Here is a 19,478-nt window from a genome sequence, read left to right as displayed (position 1 = left end):
AGGTTGGGACCAACATTACCCTAATATTTTCCAAGTTTGTATTTAACATTGCTACATGCTTCTGTGATGTTTCAATTCAAAATTTCTAAAGCTAGTGCTGTGAACAGCTCTAACTTATTCCTTCCCTTATCTGACTGATCAAACAGCTTTTACTCCTCTGTTGGTATCCTTTTCACGAGCTTCTGGTGTGACAAATGGTGCTCTAGCTGTGATCAGTTCCTATGAAAAGACAATTTAGTTCATAGTTGGGCATAAATGAGCTGTGAACTCTGAGCATATCCATGCCCTTTTGAAATCATTTGGTGACATCTCTTGTATTAAACCTCTGTAGGACATATCACATCCTTTACTAAGACATCTAGATTCCTGTCATGCTCACATTCACACAAAAACACATCCATTGAGTGAATTGTGTGAAAATATCAGTTCATATTTGGTGCTCAACAAAGAGAAAAATATTACATTAAAGAAACGGAGCTTCTACTTATTGTGTAGTGGAACTTGTACTCCTAAACAATACAAAAAGAGAGAAAACCATAAACTGATATTCATGAAACTATGCTACTAGACCATTATCAAAAGCACAATATGTGTTTTGTATAATCTCTATTTCTAATCCTTGTTTAAAAAAAAAAAAAAGAAAAAGGAAAAGGAAAAAAAAAGTGATAACCCAGAGGTAAAAATGTATCTGCTAGCCAGCTGAACCTCTTTACCCATAAACAGGATTATTTTACCAGAAGTAGTTGGCTTTACTGTGCCAATATTTTTTCTTTACTTTAGACTTAATTTTTAAATTTTTTTTTTAAATAAATCCTGCTGGGATAAGGCATAAGATCAAGCCATAGCACTATAACAATTTAGGATTTCTCAGATGATTCTGTAACTGCCCCTGCTATGCTTTTGAACTGCAGCAAATGCTAGGTAATATAAATCACTTTGCCTCTATTTTTACTGTGAATTAAGAGAAGTTGAAAAATCCTGAACCTTTAGTGCAAGTAGAGTACATGTAAAGAGTAGCCAGGGGACTGAGAGGTGCATGATTTCTGATTAGACTACAGTAATTCAGTTTTATGCTCAAGACCTAGATGATTTAGGTGTATTAACTCTACTGATCTTTAGGACAGACAATTTCCTATACCATCTTGCACTCCAAGATATTATGACTGCCTTTTCTCCTATTTCTTTTACTTCTAAAATCTTATTTTATTGTCTTAAGCTAACAAGAATTTCCCCAGAGTCCAAGCTCTTTGATCTATCTGATTATTTGAACCACTGTTATTTAATTGTATGTGCATAATGGTATGACCAGACAGCTTTCCAGGAAATATTAGTGCTATAGTGCTTGATTAGTGCTATATGTGCTCCTATATAAATTCATTTTTTTCTATTCTACTGCTGCTGTAAACCTACATGTTCCTCATAAATCCCCTGGGTGCAATTCATTCAAATGGAAGTGTGATTTTTCAACTCAGCATCTCTCCTCAAATTGTCTATTGCCACAATCAGTTTGATGATTTGTTTTCAGATTCTGACATGATAAGGTAAGAGAGATAATAGGAGATGAAAATAATGCTCCTTTTATATCTTTAGTTTAGGAATCTAGGCTACTATGAAGTAAAAGAAAGTTTACAGGAAAAAAAAGGCTTAAGTAATAAAAACATTAAAAGTAGGGGGTTTATGTAATAAATAAATAATATCCAATTAAATATAGAAATAATAATAATATATAACAAAATAATGCCTTTATAACAGAGTGTTGCAGCTCCTCTATGAGAGTTAATATTTTATTTTCAGAAAAATTTAGCAAATGCTGAACAGATCCTAAAGAAAAATCAATATAAATTACAGAAAATTTTACAAGAAAATCTGATCTTTCATGGGAAAAAGAAAGAGAGCACTGGTGGCCAGGATTAAGGAAAATTACAGTTTTATAGGTATTAGGATATAAATTCTAATCTGCAGCTTCACTTCCTTTGTTCTGTCCTTTAGTGTCGCATCCCCTTATGAGAGAAACTATCAATAATCTTGTAGAAAAAACAGATGTAGTCTGTAGATACTTCTTTTCTAGCTTTGGAAAAGCTTTTTTTAGAAAAGCATAGTTGTATCATATCAGATGATAACTTGCAGTCCAGTGTGTCCTAAGAATCAGCAGGTAGTGGCCTTTTAAACCAGTAGTACTAAAGGCTTAGCAATATGTCACTTCTGCTGGCGAGTGAAAAAGTGTGAAAAAGGAATCATAGAATCATAGAATCCTTGGGGTTGGAATATGTCTTTTGTAAGCCACAGATGAGGGCAGTTGTAGATCCTCATCTCTCTGAGGTCTGTGAACAAAAAAACCCCTAACCTCAAATCTTCATTCCCACCCAGCTCTCTGTATGTGAAAACTATTACATGTTTATTTGTAGAGGATTTGCAGAATTCAGCTCTCAGTGGTGGAAAGTAACATGAGTCTATGTTTAAGATACATGAAAAGGAAAAAAAAAACGCTGGTAATTTGCTGTGTGGTTTTTTGGTTGGTGTTATTTTTACGGCTTTTTGGAGTTGGTGGGTTTTGGCTTTGGATCTTGTCTTGGTTTTGTTAGGTTTTGTTTTATTTCAGTTGTTTGTGTTTTGTTTGGTTTTTCTTTTTGTTGGTTTTTTGTTACCTATGTATGACCACACAGCATAAAGTATTTTACAAAAAACCTTGAAAAAAAAGCGAGTTAAACTCCCGTCTTCTTCAAAAAAAAGCCTCACTTTTAGCCTTCCATGCATGGAATTGTTTAAATAGAATTATCTGCCAAGATAAAAGATTAACTGGAGAAGCTTTTTGTTAAGTTTTGGGGCAGTTTGGTGTTTTGATTCTGTTCAGGAAAACATGCTTTTGACATATCACTGGAATTAATACCTGGATTAAATATCCACATATAATGGAAAATCTGGTTGCAAGTATACATCTCCTTCCTGTTTTTCCTTCAGATATTTAAGTCATGCCCTAGTGGAAATACTGTTTTACTTGGGTAAATAATCCATTAATACAAAAACTGAATGACTGGCACACCATTGTTATAGCAGTAGTTTTAATTGCACCTCTTTACTGCTCTGAGAGCCTGTGAATTTAAACCCCAGTAAAGTGAAACCAAACAGAAGACCACAAACTAAAAAAAAAAAAAAAAAAAAAAAAGCCACATTGTTTTATGTTTCCTTGATTTCAGCTTACTGGGTTCCCTTTTCCAGTTGCTCTCCTTAGTTATAAGGGTGCTAAATAGGGATTAGTTAACCTCAGTTCTACAGTAGACAATATGCCAGAAAAGCATCACATATCATGACCTTTACAATAGCATACTAAACACTGGAAATATTTGAATTTTTATAACCTTTTAAAAACAGACTCAGTATATTGAGTAACTAAAATATGTTGACTTTTCTACTAAGGAAGATACAGACTTTGGAGTCTTGAAAGAAAAGCAAAGAATTAAAAATATTTCTGAAAGGTGGACTGCCAGCTCTGCTTTCAAAAGAAGATGGTACTTCTGACTGAAGAAGTGTAAAACTTTCTATGTGGGTAATTTCATTAATACAACCTGCACAATATGGTAGAAAGAAACAGTTCCAAAAACTGAAGAAACATTGGCCATATGACATAACTTTTCACTAAATTCAGTGTGTGTAAAGAGATTTTCTTGTTAGGTATTTCATGAGCACAGTTTACATAAATGCTGTTGACAACAACAAAAAGATCATAGAGTAAAACATTCAGTGGGCAGCAGCACATCTGCTTTGTGCACTTAAATTTTTTTGACCAATTCCAAGGGGGAAACCTGAAATACTTTTCTCAGAAATTAGATCATCCAGCTTGGCAAGAATTCACATACATAGAACATTATCTAAAAATCATAAAAAATAATCCAAAAATGACCACATGCAAGCTCACACACACACACACACACACACAAAATTAAACTATAAAGCATTTCATCATTTCCTTGGATATGACCTAGATATTTAATTAGAAGAACTTAATGTTATTTAAAAATATAGTGTTGTTTTACCATTACTTAAAAAACAATTACTACAGCATTTCACAATGTGTGAATTGAGTACAGGTGAAACAAACACTCTGTCACACTGGCTTTTTTTTTTGTCTTTCCAACAGTAATACTGCATCTGAGGAAAAAAAAAGTAGTGAGTCAAATCTTGAGCACTCTTAGAAGTCTGAAGTGCTCAGAGGCCTGACATTCCAGTGTTACAAGTTTCGTTGCGAAAGAGGAAGTAGGAAATAAAATTATGTCTCAATAGATCCATTAGAAGAGCTGAGAAGGGGAACAGTGGCTTTATTTGCCAGAAGGACAGATGCAGAGTGTCTCGGCCCAGAATACCCACAGAGCTGTCCCCAGAAGAGAAAGTAATACTTATGGTTAATAATGCTTATTTCAGCCTGTATTCATCATCTTGCCTGTGTTTTGAAAAGATGTTTATACTGTGTAATCTACTTGCCTTGTTTTAGGTATTCCTTCACAAAATCAGATTTCAGAAAGGAGCCTGTTTGATATTTCTTTAAATACTTCTTTCTTGGATTTTACATTTAACTTTGATGGTACATGGCACAATACAAAACCATCTTGTAACCAGTTCACCAGTAGCTTAAAGCAATGTAATTCATTTGGCCTCCAGAAAAGCAAGAATGTTCAGATGAGCAGTTTTCTTGTCTTAACTGTAAGGTATCTCCCAAATTCAGGTGTAGTAAACAGCATTTTGGGCAGTGATTTCTTAAAACTGGTTTAGCTCTACAAGCATATATTTTTTCATTTTATGGGAAGCTGACTAACAATGTGTAGCAATAACATTACACCTCAGCAGAGAAAGAGAAAAAGTCAGCAGAGCCAACACAAATCAATACCTCTATTATCATAAGTGTTATCTGTGTCTTCCTGAAGAAGATACAGAAATGTTTCCATGGAAATGATCACTTGCAAGTTCTTGTGGCTTGTGATTTTCTCCTTTATGTCCAGATGGATGTTTTTGTGTATGGAAACATCTTGTGTGCAGACTAGCATCTGTTCTCCATACAGTGGTACGTGAGGAAGGCTACCGGAAAATTTTCCAACAATATAGTTTGCCAACTTCTGTTTGGTGCTCTCAGTGAGAATCTTTAAGAAATTTGTTACTGCTTTTCAGCTTAAACATTTTGTACTGTGAAGTCACATTAGGAGGTAATCCAAAGTCAATGAAATATTTATTATGGCTTTCTTTCCCTAATACTAGGGGCATCAACAATGTCACTCTATTTGGTTTCATGTTCTGGTCATATATATATTGTTCTACAGATGAGATCATTTGACATTCAGTGACAAACTCCCACAGACAAATTCATGGAATTGTAGAATGGTGTGGGTTGGAAGGGAACTTAAAGATGATCTAGTTCCAATCCCCCTGCTATAGGCAGGAACACCTTCTACTAAGCCTGGCTGCTCAAGGCCCCATCCAACCTGGCCTTGAACACTTCCAGGGAGGGGGCAGCCAAACCTTCTGGTTTAGACAACTTCAGTGTCTCCCCACCCTCAAATTAAAGAATTTCTTCCTAGCATCTAACCCAATCTACTCTCTTCAAGTTCTAAACCATTTCTCCTTGTCCTCTCACTACACACCTGTGTAAAAAGCCCTACCCCAGCTTTCTTGTAGGCCCCCTTCAGATATTGAAGGTTGCTATAAGGTCACCTTGGAGCCTCCTCTTCTCCAGGCTGAACAACCCCAGCTTCTTTAGTTTCATACCACTCCCTTGGCATCTGCCTGAATTTCAGGATATTAGGGTCTGAAAGCACAATTTATAAAATATGGTTCAAAACACTGCTGTTTCCTTTCAAAATGCACAAACTGCACATACACCTCATACATGTGAGGTCCTCTAGGTGAAGATTGTTTTACATGACATTCTGTGCACTTGCAAGGGTGATAGTCATTATAATAAAAAAAAAGAACACTGGGGAAAAATAAACAAACATTCTAATTTAAAGTAAAGGAACCTAATAAAATCTATTACAATTAATACTACTGCATCCAATTCCAACAGATTTTTTTTAAATGTGTATTATTTTCAAAACAGTCATATATGTACACCTGAATAACCATGCAAGTCATGCATGGTGATGCAAATTTCTACTTCATTTGTAACATATTTTAAAAGCACTACATATTAAAGGTCTGAGATTATAGGGCTTCATATGATTTAAGAAAGTTCTGGAAATTTTTGAGTAATTTGTATTTATGATAGACATTAATGACTATCAAGTCTCTTTCTAGGATAATGCAGCAAATTAACATTTTTTGGGCTTCTAACCAGGCTTCTTTTAAAAAATGAAATTGCTGATAACACATTTTGTTAAATAGTATTTAACAAGAAAGAGATATAGACGTACAAAGAGAAGCAAACTTAGTTACCATTATAAATTTTCTCCCATTAAATTACAAGTCATAGATAAGGTCTTTAGACCAGTGTGTGTGGGAAGAGCTGGAGGAAAGGATGGGTATGTTGTAATTTTTTCCCCACAGGTAAGCATGGGAGTACTTTCCAGAAAATAATTTCTGATTTCTGTTACCAGTACGTTTATAAATAGTATAATATTATAGCTATAATTAGTATCCAGGGTTCTTTATTTTCCATTAGAAACTGGCACAAATATTTCATAAATAGAAGGCTAAAATTAAAAGATAAAGGTCACTTATTTTTATACCTCTACTCCCTGTAGTTGTTCCTGGCCACCTTAGCAGAAAAACCCTACAGATACCTTTAGTTATATCCAGCAAAGAGTGTTTTACTGTAACCCTGAAAGCTTATGTATATTTCCTCTGAACCACCACACGGATCACTACTCCTGTTGATCTCCTTTTCAAACAGCCTTGTGAGTGAGTCTACGTGCTTAGCAATAATGTATTGATACATTTTCCAGTAATGTTACTTTCTTCCATTAAGGTAGTCAATAATATTTCTAAAAATAAATGAAAAAAACCCCACCCAAAACCAACAACAACAACAACAAAAAAGCCCAACCCAACCAACCAACCAAAAAAACCTCAAACCCAAACCAAAAACTAGAAAATGTCTGAAAACTACAAATTTTAGTATTACTACTAAAATAGTATGATCTGGGTGAGAGATTATCCCAATTATCTTCCAAAAGAGAGAAAGTTTTACAAACATTACTTAAAAGACCACCAAGATCCATTATGTCTCTTATAAATATTGAAGTTTTAGCCATCCAGACATCCCTGTCTACAAGTCAAGGACCTGGCCATTGTCTATACAAATTAAGGGACATAAACTCTCAAGTCAATAGTGCATTAAAGGAGGTCATCTCACTAAACCATGTGTTAGCTTAAATTCACTTATATCTAAAAGCTTTTCTCTTCACGTCTTTATGATTTTAAGATACATAAAAGAGTAAAAAATTCTAAACTAAACTAGTTTTAAACCATCACCGGAGAAAGGAAGCAAAAGATTTATTTCCAAATTAATGTTAGAGAGAGTTTGCACACATTACTAAGGAAAAGAGATCTGAAGGTGCACACAAGCAACAGATCTAGATAGTTATAGAAGCACTAACATGTAAATGAGCCATCAAGTAAAAAATAATTTAAGTTGATTTGAGAAAACTTAATCATTTTCCCTCTCAAACCTCTTCCCCAAAGACAACACAAAAAAGGGTTGTTATTTTTTATATTCTGTTAATGTTTTAAAGAACTTGAAAGGGTACAGCAGTTAAATCTCTGCTAGATGTGCCTTTTTTTTTTTTTTTAATAAATGAATTAGTTCATATCAGCACTTCTACTCATAAGCAGCCCAACACAGGAAACCACTTCCCTATGTAATTTTATCATGCTTAAGCATATGGTGAATCACAAACTAGGTAAGCCTAAAAGAATTTCTTTTTAGCCCATAGATCTATTCAAACTTTTCTGCTTAAAGGAAAGCTTTAACCCCTATCTATTATTTTCCTTGAACTGATGAGCAGACATCTGTCTCTTTATTGTCATACCTCTGCTCCCTATGAAAACACAGCTAAAAATTAAGACCTTGTTAAGTCCAACTAAGAGTTTACAAAAGTTATATACAGAAAAGGAATTTTGTTCTGTGTTCTCAGAAATCTGAATAAAATCAAAACAGATAGACTTTTTCTCCAATCTGTGGTTACAGAATTGTAATAATTCAATCTGTGGTTCAAAAGCTGTAATACAGCTGGAGGCCTTATCTCAGACAGATCTCCCCACTGACTTTCTGAGGTGGCAATATCATAACAAGAATTTTACTCAACACTTCTCACTGACTTTTATCAAAACATGTAGATCATCACTCAAAGATTTTCTTGTCAGTGCCACAACACAACAATGTCCTGAAACATTTAAATTTATATATTCTCTCAGTCTTACTACTTTCAGTGTTTACACAGGTTCTGCAACGTGTTCATCCAGCATTTTAACAGATGAGGGACCAGTCAGAGGTGACTATAAGCACATTATTTTCTTTGTATTCACTGTGGAGATTTAAATGCATTATGAGAATGTCCTGAAATTATTCCATAGACCTGCCATCAGAGCCACAAATTTAAAAGCAGATCATAACTTTGGAAAAGATTATTTTGGGAGAAATGGAGCCATAGCTGAAACTGGGGAGGATGAATGTTGGTATGCTACACTACAGTGTTTGTGGTTACTAGCAGCATAACCATGCAAAGAAATCTCTCTAGTACTTTATATACTGTTCTTTGAATGTATTTGGTTACAATCATATTTTGATTTCCTGGATGAATGACCTGAAAGTCTAATGAGAAAATATGAAGTAAAATTTACAGAAAAATCTTCATTTAATTTTTCTTACCTAACTACTTTGTTCATCATAGAAATACCAGTGCTTTGGACTTGTGTAAGTATCCTACATATCTAGAAAAGGATATAAGCAGAAAAGTAGCACTGCTGTAGACCATGTGTCTTGCTTCCAATGAATATTAGAGTACAAAAATCAGATAGATAGAAATTATACTCTTTGTTCTCAGATTCTAATAAACACAATCACAACACAGAACAGTTATCTACATCTCTGTGTAGTGAAGGGTATAACCATTATCAGAATATTGTAACCTTGAATCTGTTTTTATGAAGATGTGCAGGTAGATCAAGTGGAACTACCTAACTTCATATTCCTGAAAATGGAACATGGATTCATGTATGACTGACTGGAGTCATAGCCTTTTTTTAGACAAGACAAAAGATCATCATCCTGCATGATGATCCTACATGATCTGCATTGCAGAATTTAAGTTTCTCACTTCAGTATTTGAGTGTCACTCAATGTGTATTGTTTGCATTAACATGAGAGTTCACCTAAAGTTAACAATGAGCATTAGACCTTAAACCTAATGACAGATCAATGTCAAAAGAAGGACACACAAATATTTATACATCCTGAATATTCTTCTAGCAGCCACATCACCTCGTGGTCTTACTGTCTACAGTAAGAAAAATGGAATAAACTTTTCATAATAAACTTTTCAAAGACATTCTAAGTTGCTGCCTAGAGTATAGAGAGCCCTAAGGTTCCTTAGTTCTCCTTGAGAAGATCATAGCATAGTTCAGCTGCATTTTTTTCAGGACAAAAATCAGAAAAAAATAAAGTTGGAAAAGAAGTTTCAAATCTGAGGATAATTTTATTCTTTTGCTCATTTTATTTCACTCTTAGAACCTGTCCTAAGCCTTTTTGTTTTCAAGAAAGCCATACTCAACTGTGCTTGTATCTTTAAAATAATAACTTCTCCAATTTCATATTATCAACAGATTTGAGATATGTCTTATCAGAGTGGCAGAAATGAGTGGTATTGTAACAAAAAAGATCTGTACCATTCTAGCCAGGGATTCTTTTCTATATTAATGAAGAAAAAAAAAAAAAAAAAAGGAAATTCCTGTGCTACACGGCCACTACTAAAATTGTCTTCTTTTAATTTATTAAATACATAAGAATTAAATGGATCATTGAAAGAAAATGTTTGGACAAAATGACAAACTTCAATCTTTACCTCTAAAATTCTTTCCCAGTTGTCAGTACAGCATGCACTTTCATTATTGCAGTATGAGTTTTAAACTTAGGTCATTACTTTTAAAAATCTAGATATTTTCAATTTGTGATCTGCAGGTTTGTGAAGGGTAATTAAAATAAAAAGTTATGTTATGAACAACACTATAGTAATATCTGTGCACACCCCAGTATTAGGAAGGTTTTAGGCTTCCACAAGGTAAAACAGTGGTTTTCAACCTTCCTTAGGGTCAAAGACCCATTTTGACTGAGAGCTGGATCAATTTAAAGTAAAAGGGACTAAAACCAAAAGTGGACTGTCTAAAATTCAGATTAAATCTCAAACTACAGAGCTAAAATTGATTTTCTTTAAAATCATGAGAGCAGTCATTTATCTCCTCTGATAATATGCTTTCTCTGAGAAACTTCAGTGTTAAAAAAAGAGATCCCAAAGAAACCCCAAGAATATCTTACCGATGATAAAAAGAATTTCCACTGCAATGTCACTGACAGTTGTGCTTCGAGTTGTAGACAGCTCATCATGGCCAATAAAGCAAACATTGTAAGGTACAGTCACAGCAACATAAAACGTTGCCAGTAAAATAAGCCAGTCCCAGCCAGCTTTAAAAGTGCTAAAATGTAACAATATGAATTTGGATTTTTTTGCATCTGAAACTTTGTATTCTGGAAATGCTGGTTTATCTACAAAAACATTCTGAAAAAGAAAGGAAAAAATGAAATTAAAACAATAGTTTGATCACACAGACAACATTTCTTCCAACACAGAAATATGACATACCCATATGCAGGCAACAGCTAATGCTAACACCTCAGACTTATTTAAACAGATGGTTGTGTTGATGGAATAACTTTTTGGATGGTTAGGACAGGAAGAGGATTAATAAGGAACAGATTAAACAGAATCAGGAGGGAACTGAATCTAGCAAAGTATTTCTTCCTCTGTTGAGGTTTTTCTGACTGAAGAGCAACATTTTCCTGATGGAGAGTTAGACTAAAGCTTTGTATGTGTAGGGACATAGTCTTGTGGATAGGAATAAACCTATAGAATTGTAATAGATGGTGTTGAAGACAAAATATTCTTCCTATACATATTTTAGAGTTCTTAGGAGGTTGTTTTAGACATAATCTGTGGACTGAACAGCTGATAGTACTTGGAGAACCTCTCCTGATTTACTTTCATCTGAAAGAATCCAGTTCATGTGTGCTAAGGCTGCTATGAACCAAAGCACAATTAGTAGAAAAATTCTTTTGTCTTTAAAACTGCACAGCTTCTAAACTAAAATACTAATGAAGATCCACTGTAATATGGCTCCAGAACCAACCACCTTTGCCATTAGACCATATCTAGCTTTGTCATGTGTCTCAAGTTTTTTCTGCCAGCAAAGGTATTTTAGCTGCTAGCAGTCTTAAGCATAATTTTAATGAATTCTTATCTTTCAGAGTTCTAACAAAAACACCTACTCTTCTGAAAAGCAACTTGTGGTATGTGAACTACTGTGTGTATGTGAACTACTGTGTGTATGTGAACTACTATTTACCAACAAAATTCTTGCTCACTGTTGCTGTGCGCCTGGTTACTTCTGTTCTAATCATGAAGAGCCTCACAAAACAATGCTGGGTGTTCAGCAAGCTAATGTTACATCTGATCTTGAAGTTATTCACTACCAATATAAAAAGACAACAAATGCATAACTGCAGACCTAATTAGATTTGCCTTGCCTGTCACAGCCTTTCTTTTTGTGTGTTTGTTTTGAAATATTGAGATCCTGGCCTGTTCCATTTTTGGTTCTCACTCATGAATCCTAGGGGCTGCACACTCAATGTTAGTATCAGCCCAGTTTTAAACACAGAACAGAAAATACTCCTCCTATGATTTCCAATTCATAGATCTAAGAATCTAGACACAAAACGTAGTAAATTAATCTGACAACAGATTTTTAAACCAGTATAACATCATTTGCACTAGGATTTTGACAGTCATCTAAAGCTATTTAGAGTTCATGTTCCTAAACAAGATTACTATTCTATGAAAATATCACTGGAAGACCTGGTAACATTTTGCAGAATTATGATTATTTTTTTTTTACACTTTTTTTACATTTAGCATTTTTAAACATTTTTAATATACTAACTCTTTTTTTTAAACATTTAATATTTTAAACATTTGATATTTACATGCAGTGGAAGTGACTGTATGCCCTTTAAGGCATATACCAGCTCTGTATTTTACCAACTTCTTTCTGTTTTTAAATTTTAACGTAGTAATATCTATGAGGATGTAACTGCACTGCTCCTTAATTCTGGTAACCAATGAAAGGAACATACCCAGTGGCAGGTCATCTTTTCAGGGTGTTGATAATATATATCCTTAGGCTACTTTTTCCACTGTCTGTCTTCCATCATCCCTCAGCCATTAAATACCAAACCAAATGGCTATTTTTTCCTGTGGTTCTGTCAAAGATTTTAGTTTTTATATGTTGATGATATAAACAGAAGAAATGAAATAATGTTCTCCGATTTTAAGAAAAACTGTTCCTCTATGCTACTTCTGCTGTTAATAATTATAGGCTCTTATTTTTTGAACAGGTTTTGAGATACCATTCTATCAATTTTTTTATATGTCCATTCAGATTTCATATGCATTTCTACTTTTTCTCTGCATTAACTTTTCTCCTGAAATACAGTGTGCTAGAACATGAGAGTTATTCTTTCTCCTGGGCATATTTCTTTAGTTTTTCTGTTGCTATATCTTTGATTTTGTCTATTGATTTATTTTTTTTCCCAAAATTCAGAGTGTTTCATGAGCTCACATTTTAGTTATAGTTACTAGGGGAACACAAAAGTAATTTGAAGAAAGAAACCACTATTTCAGTGAGGAAATGAAAGATTAATTTGCACAAACTCAGAGACATTCAAGTGAAAAGTTTCATGAATGAAATGTGACCTGGAGCTACAGAGGATAGAGACTTTCAGATAGAATAATATCCTGAGTTAGTTAATTTTTTTTTTTTTTTAGCAAATAGTAATTATTGAAATGAAATAATCAGGATCATGATATAAATTGTAATTAAGTTCTGAAAATTTTATAATGTGGTTTTCCTGGGATTAAGTTAACGTCTGTTTACAATATAGCTATTTGCATTGAATTGGTATATGAAGTGTAGCAGAAATCATAGTAGGACTGCCCTCAAGTATGCTTTACTCCTCTTGTTATCATAAAATTATGATTATGATATTTCTCAGGTACCCACTGACCTTTTAAAGCACTTGAAAAAAAAACCCAGTGCAAATATAAAAGGGTACATTTTTTAAAAATAGAAGAATTGCACCTACATTATTAATCTTTAATTTGTTCTTCTCTCTTCTTTGTAGATGTCCAGAGATATGATAAAGGACAGCTCTACTCCGTCTTCTTGCTGACTCAAAATGTGACCCCGCTCTTCCTCTTCCTTTCCATTTTTCTGCAGAACAGAATTGAAAGTCTATTGAACATCAGGAAATGGCACTTCAGCCTTTTGGGAACTGAACTATTGACATTTTAGACTTTGGTAGAAATAGAGAGAGATGTAAAGATTACACACACCTTTTCTTAGTTTTGCTTAAACTTTGACAGTTAAAAAAACACAATCTCTCTCTTGAAGGGCAAATCAAAATCACTGTATTGCTGTAAAGTTTTAATTGTCAAATGCCTTGATGTAACTCAGAAGCAGTTAATTACAGCATATGATTTCATAGATAAGAAAAGGATACTCAACTGTTTCACAAATGAAAAATCTCTTGTGGTGTGCTCTTTAAAACAAAGAATCTGACTTGTACTGTGCTGCTATTATGTCAGAATATTCCAATTTTCGAGCTCATTAGTAATATCCAGTTCTTATAGTCACACATTTAGATTTCTTTGCCTATCACTTGGTCACTGGCATACTCATTTGTCACATTCCTTGCTGATGCAAAATCCATTAAAAGAGCGAAGACTGAGCACTGTTTTGGAAAGGTTTGTGTTTTTTCCCTCCATTCAGGTGTCTGTCGTAGGCAGGCATGAGATCAAATTTTGTTCTTGCTTATACAACAGTATATTTTAAGTAACTTCAATGACTCTGATGGAATTAAAGTGAATTGATGCTAAGGTAAGTGAAAGCAGACATTTTGTGATGTGTCAGAATAAAGCAAAAAGGAATTTTGGGAATAAAGAAAGTAGCTCTGTCAAACAGGTTTAATTAAAGTCAATTCAATTCATACAAATTAAGGGGGGTGAGAGCCCAAAGACCAATTAGCAGAGCCAGAAATTAACTACAAGCAAAATAGTTACATCTTGAAACCTACCTACAAAAGCAAGAAAGATTTGAATTACAGAAGACTGATTTATTTTTGGCTCTACAGCACAAAACTACACATAACAAGTATGTAGGAAGCTAAACTTTTCTAATTTCTCACCTAAGAATGTTTCACATAATTCATGGAAGAACCCTTCCCAGTTAAGGATTTTCTATATGTCAGTAAAAGGGAGAAGGGAAAAAAAAAAAAAAGGAAAAAATGGAAGGAAAAAAGCATGCTTCCCCATCTCCAACTTGGGTGCCCGCATGTGTTTTAAACAACCACAACACATACCGATTCCAGCCATATGAAGAAAGGTAAAACAAAAGGGACTGCTTCAGAAAATACTCAACTAAATGAACATGTTGGTTTCGGGTTTTATTTTTGGCTGATTGGTTGGTTGTTTTTTTTTCAAATTTTCAGCTCTCAGTCATCAAACCATCTAATCTAAATTTTAAAAGTGGTGTTAAATTCTGCATGAGAGCAGTGTGCTTATCTGTTTCTCCAAGCAAAAATTAATTTCAATCTATTGAATTGGTTCTCCACCAGAGTAGTCTGGTTTTGTCCTATGACTTTGAAATTTTTGCTTACACTATTTAAAAGCCCCTCTTTCTTCTCTTTCTCAACCTAACTTACCATGTTGGATGAAATGTCTCATATCTAACACCTCTCCATGTCCTTAGCCTACAAAGCTCAAGACAGTCCGTCCTGGTAAGTGGTAGAGACAACAGTTTAGGTGATGTGATGTATCGTGACATCCACTCAACCATGTTATAGAAGGCAGGCACAGTTTCTTCAGGTGGAGTTTCTTTGAGTATTTTCACCATCCCCAGCAATACAGGGCTTTTCTTGCATGGAGATGAAGCTGTGGTTTATCTGTGGTCAACCTTGAAAGCCTTCTCTTTACCCCTTTTAGATCTCCTATGTCTTTTTAAAGATATCCATTTACTAGCTCCTTTTTCCAGAATAACATGCAACTTTCAAGATATAGATATGTGATTACCTGATACAACAGTGTAATAAAGCCTCAGATTTGCCTTTATCTTACATGCTGAGCACTGAGCTGAAAGCTAATCATAACTCTTTCCAGAATGGCAATAACTACTATGTAAAGAGTAGGTGTACATATTCAGTTTAAGTTCCTTCTTTGTTCCTATATATTTATATATTTTCCTGCATATTTACAAAAACAAGTTCCTTATAAGTTTTCAAATTTTATATTCCATCAGGCTGATAATGTTTTGCTTTAGATGGATCACATCTCTCCTACATAGGTTCAGCATTCCAGCCACTAAGAATTCTGTACTCATTAATCTGCTCCGGCTGTGGAGATTGATATGGCACTTAGAATCATACAAGTTGCATATTTACACAGCAAGTGACTTCCATCACATGCTGATTCCACTATTTGCAAAGGATTAATGCTACCTCTGTGTTAATTTTGGAAGTCACACAACTCCTAGAGAGAGAAAAGCATGGATAAAAAGGGAAAGTGTGACATTCATTATGAAGTAATAAGATTTTCCTTTTTAAACAGAAATGGTAAAAATTTTTTACTGTACTTATTAGTAATGAAAAAAAAAAAATGAGCTGTTTTTGCAGATAAGATGCCATCAGGCAATATCATTAGTGAAGCACATGTCAGTAGCTTATGTTGTAAATCAGAGTATGACATTTGTGAATTCTCCTTTTTTCTAATATTCCCAGTGCCTTTAGGAAAACAGGCAATCCTGATCCTTAATGAGCGAGGCTGTTCACCAGGTGTGCCTTTGTATGTGTGTGATTATTGTCTGTAACCTTCATTCTTTTCCTGTCACACTGAGCTTGCAGATCACTATTCTGAAGGAGTTTGTTTCTTGTAAGCACACTGACGTTTTTTTCTGGCTTAAAAAAAAAAAAACAAAAAACCCAACCCCCCCCCAAAAAACCGTACCTGACCAACTTGCTTTTGTTTTTACATGGCTGATCTTAGCAAAAAGATGCAATAGAGAATAACCCGTAAAAAGTAACCTGGGGTACCTTATAAGTACTGAAGAGGTTCTTGATTCTGGGATCAAAGTACCTTTTATTAAAGAATTTCTCTATCATTTATTAAGTTTACAACTCTGTCTATATAAGGCTTCCTGTAAGACTTACAATAAAGATATTTATTTATTTTTCCTTTTAATACAAGTCTTGGGAAACCCTCATCACTTGCATCATAAGGTAAGGAAAAGCACAGCAGAAGGTGTGGTCTTTGCATAGGCATCCATGAGTAACCCACATGCCATAAAATAAATACTATGATATCTACCAATAAAACAATGGTACTTATTTACATCAAGTATCATCAATATAAAATATGTTTCTTAGGCAGTTCTCAAAAAAACCCAAGCCCAAAATCCAAGGAAATTTCAAAGGATGCAATTAGGGTAAATTTAAAAAAAACAATTGTATGGAAGGCTGGTATGAATTTTTCTAGGCTTTTAAAAACCTTTAGCTAACTTTCAGACACTATTCTTTAGGGGACAGCACACCAGCAGCTTTCAATAAAGAGAAAACCATAAAAGCCTGGATTGGTATTAATGATAGAGGGAAAGCACTACCATGGGCAATAGGCTGCAGGAGGTCTGTTGGTTGCATGACACATTCTTTCTGTCAACAGCAACCAAATATTCACAGAACAATTAGCTGTGTGGTGGAGCCAGGCCAGCCTCTAGCTGGTTTTTTATTCTGTTAACTATTTAACCAATTCAATAGGAAGATATACTTAAAGCATGGACCAGCTGAAAAACTGCAAATATTATTACAGAATATTTTTAAAGGGATTCATTTCATGTAGAATCAATGTATGTTTTGCATCATCTTAATGTTGTGCCCTCAGAGAAAATTCAGCTCATGAGATAAGAAATCTTTAACCACATTTTAGATGCTGATTCTTTAATTGTTAAGAAAAAAAGGGTGGAAGGAAAAGACATACAAAGATTCGAAAAAAGGATTTATCTCCACCTCCATTTCAGTGGCTGATGCGTATACACTCCTAAATAAATTGTAAATCTTTTTGAGATGTCAGTATTTGTGCATATATTCAGCAATGAATAAAAAAAAAAAATAAATTCCAGCAGACGTGTCTTCAACTGCATTTATGGACTGAGATGCAGCAGAATTCTGAAGGTAAATTACTTTAAGATAGTTCCCCATTTACGAATGCTACTGCTTTTTCCCACATTTTACCTAAAAGGCAATCTCTTACAATGAAGAATTTCACATAAAAAAATAACTATTCCATAATTTCACAGAAGTAGTTTATTTACCAGCCTATTACTACATTTAGAGAGAGTCATCTCATAAATAGCTGCTAGGGCTGGTTTTACTGGAAACTTTTATACAGAAGAAGAGCAGAAAAAATATTCTGTCAAATTTGTATTTAGAATGAGACATTCAAAAGAAAAGGTCACAGATGACACCTGACATTTGGGCTGGGTCAAGGGAAATCAGGCAAACAAGTGGACTTTTTCAAGGCACATTGCACAGAGGAGTGACTGAATTTGTGTGAACATGTAAGAGAAAACAGGTAAGAAAAGGTCTGCAGAAAACTGAAGAGGCTATCAGCCCCTGAGGTCTATGAAAGTAAAAGCCAATCCAGGAGAAAAGAGAGGCCACAAAACTAGGAGAAGCAGCTCAGGAGGGTGTCACTGTGAAAGTACAAGGAGAACAAGATTTTATGGAAGGAACAAATGGTATCAAAGGTAGGAAGGATGTGAGGAAGGACAATTCTGGAGAAAACTTTAGGAGGTACAGCCAGGGAGAGTGTTGATAGAATGTCAGGTGGTCCGGAGGAGACACAGAAAAGGATCATGAAGGAATTTTGTTAAATGAGCTTTATAAGAAAGTTAGAAATGAAAGGGAGGCAGAATGTGACAATTTATGATTTATACCAATTGTAAAAGTCTGTTCTCTACAGGAAAGTGAAGAGGCAGACTGAAACAAAAGTGTTAATAAAACAGCCTAGCATGGACAGAGAGTTTCATGCTGTGTATATATCTGTATTTAAGTTCTTCTTCTCATACACAATCTAACTGCAAGAAATATGCCAAAAAAGCAACAGAAAACTGTGCTAGCTTTTAACTCCAAGTTTGTAAATTACCTGATTTTTGAAAGGACAAATTCAATAATATTTGAAAAAATAAAAATATTTTGTTTTTCAAAATTAATTGTGAAAATAATATTTGGCAATGTTATCAATTGCTTTGCAATGCATGTTAATATTTAAAAAAATCTTTGACAAAAGATTTGTATTTGTATACTTTGTATACAAAATACAAAGTAAATTTTCTGTCAATATTAGGTGCATCTTACACGCCTAATAGTCGTGCAGTCTAAATAAAGAAGAAACAGCTATTTCCAGAAGTTAAACATTCTGACATATCAGATGCTGAATTGATTGCATTGATTGTAATGATAATTCTTTTCAAACAATGATGAATTGATGTTCACCACTGGAGGACTAGCAAAGCACTCCTCACAGGAAGATTTTGAATGTTACTCAAAGCACTAATGTATCATTAGATTTATTTTCATATTGCTAGGTAGACTGATAGAATTAAAATGTTGTAAATATTTTAAATAATTTTTAAAATCCTGTTTCTTATCTCACTATATTTTATAAACCAGTATATTTTTCAAAGCCCCACACTAAACACTACTTTCTGTTGCCATGATGCAAACAGCTGTTACCATAGTGTAAAATGATTGCCATGATTTTAAAAGAGAGTAAAAAAGGGCAGAACAACAAAGTTTCTGGAACGTGCTCTAAAGACTACATCATGCAAGACAGCCAAATATCACTATTAATAAGCTTATAGAAACTGACTGGGCATTTGGTGGTGTAATGTAGCTCTAGTGTGTTTCCCTGTCAATACACAGCAGGAAGAGCATTACTTGCTAAATGTGCAACAGCAAACATGAGGTAAAATCTGCTTGGATTTATAATTTGTCATGAGCCCACATAAAAGCTGAAGATCATTTTAATCCATCTTCAAATAAGTATACAGTTATGTTTATCAGATAAACAATAGTGGTCATTTTACAAGTAATCAGTGATGTAGCTATTTCAGCTGATCAG

General features: G+C 34.2%; 1 protein-coding gene across 1 annotated transcript in view; it reads right to left on the bottom strand.

Moving 5' to 3' along the window:
* The window catches only part of KCNH8 (potassium voltage-gated channel subfamily H member 8), a 170,171-nt gene that overhangs the window by 76,949 nt on the left and 73,744 nt on the right, over positions 1-19,478 (bottom strand). Inside the window, exons 4-5 of the mRNA XM_030445436.1 lie at positions 13,394-13,521; positions 10,514-10,754 (exon numbers count right to left, since the gene is read on the bottom strand). Of these exons, the coding sequence (XP_030301296.1) occupies positions 10,514-10,754; positions 13,394-13,521 (369 nt within the window). The remainder of the gene's footprint in view (positions 1-10,513; positions 10,755-13,393; positions 13,522-19,478) is intronic.

The sequence above is a fragment of the Calypte anna genome, chromosome 2, assembly GCF_003957555.1.
Source record: "Calypte anna isolate BGI_N300 chromosome 2, bCalAnn1_v1.p, whole genome shotgun sequence".
Lineage (NCBI taxonomy): Eukaryota > Metazoa > Chordata > Aves > Apodiformes > Trochilidae > Calypte > Calypte anna.
The sequence above is the reverse complement of the archived record's forward strand: the minus strand, read 5'-3'. Positions and strand labels throughout refer to the sequence as shown.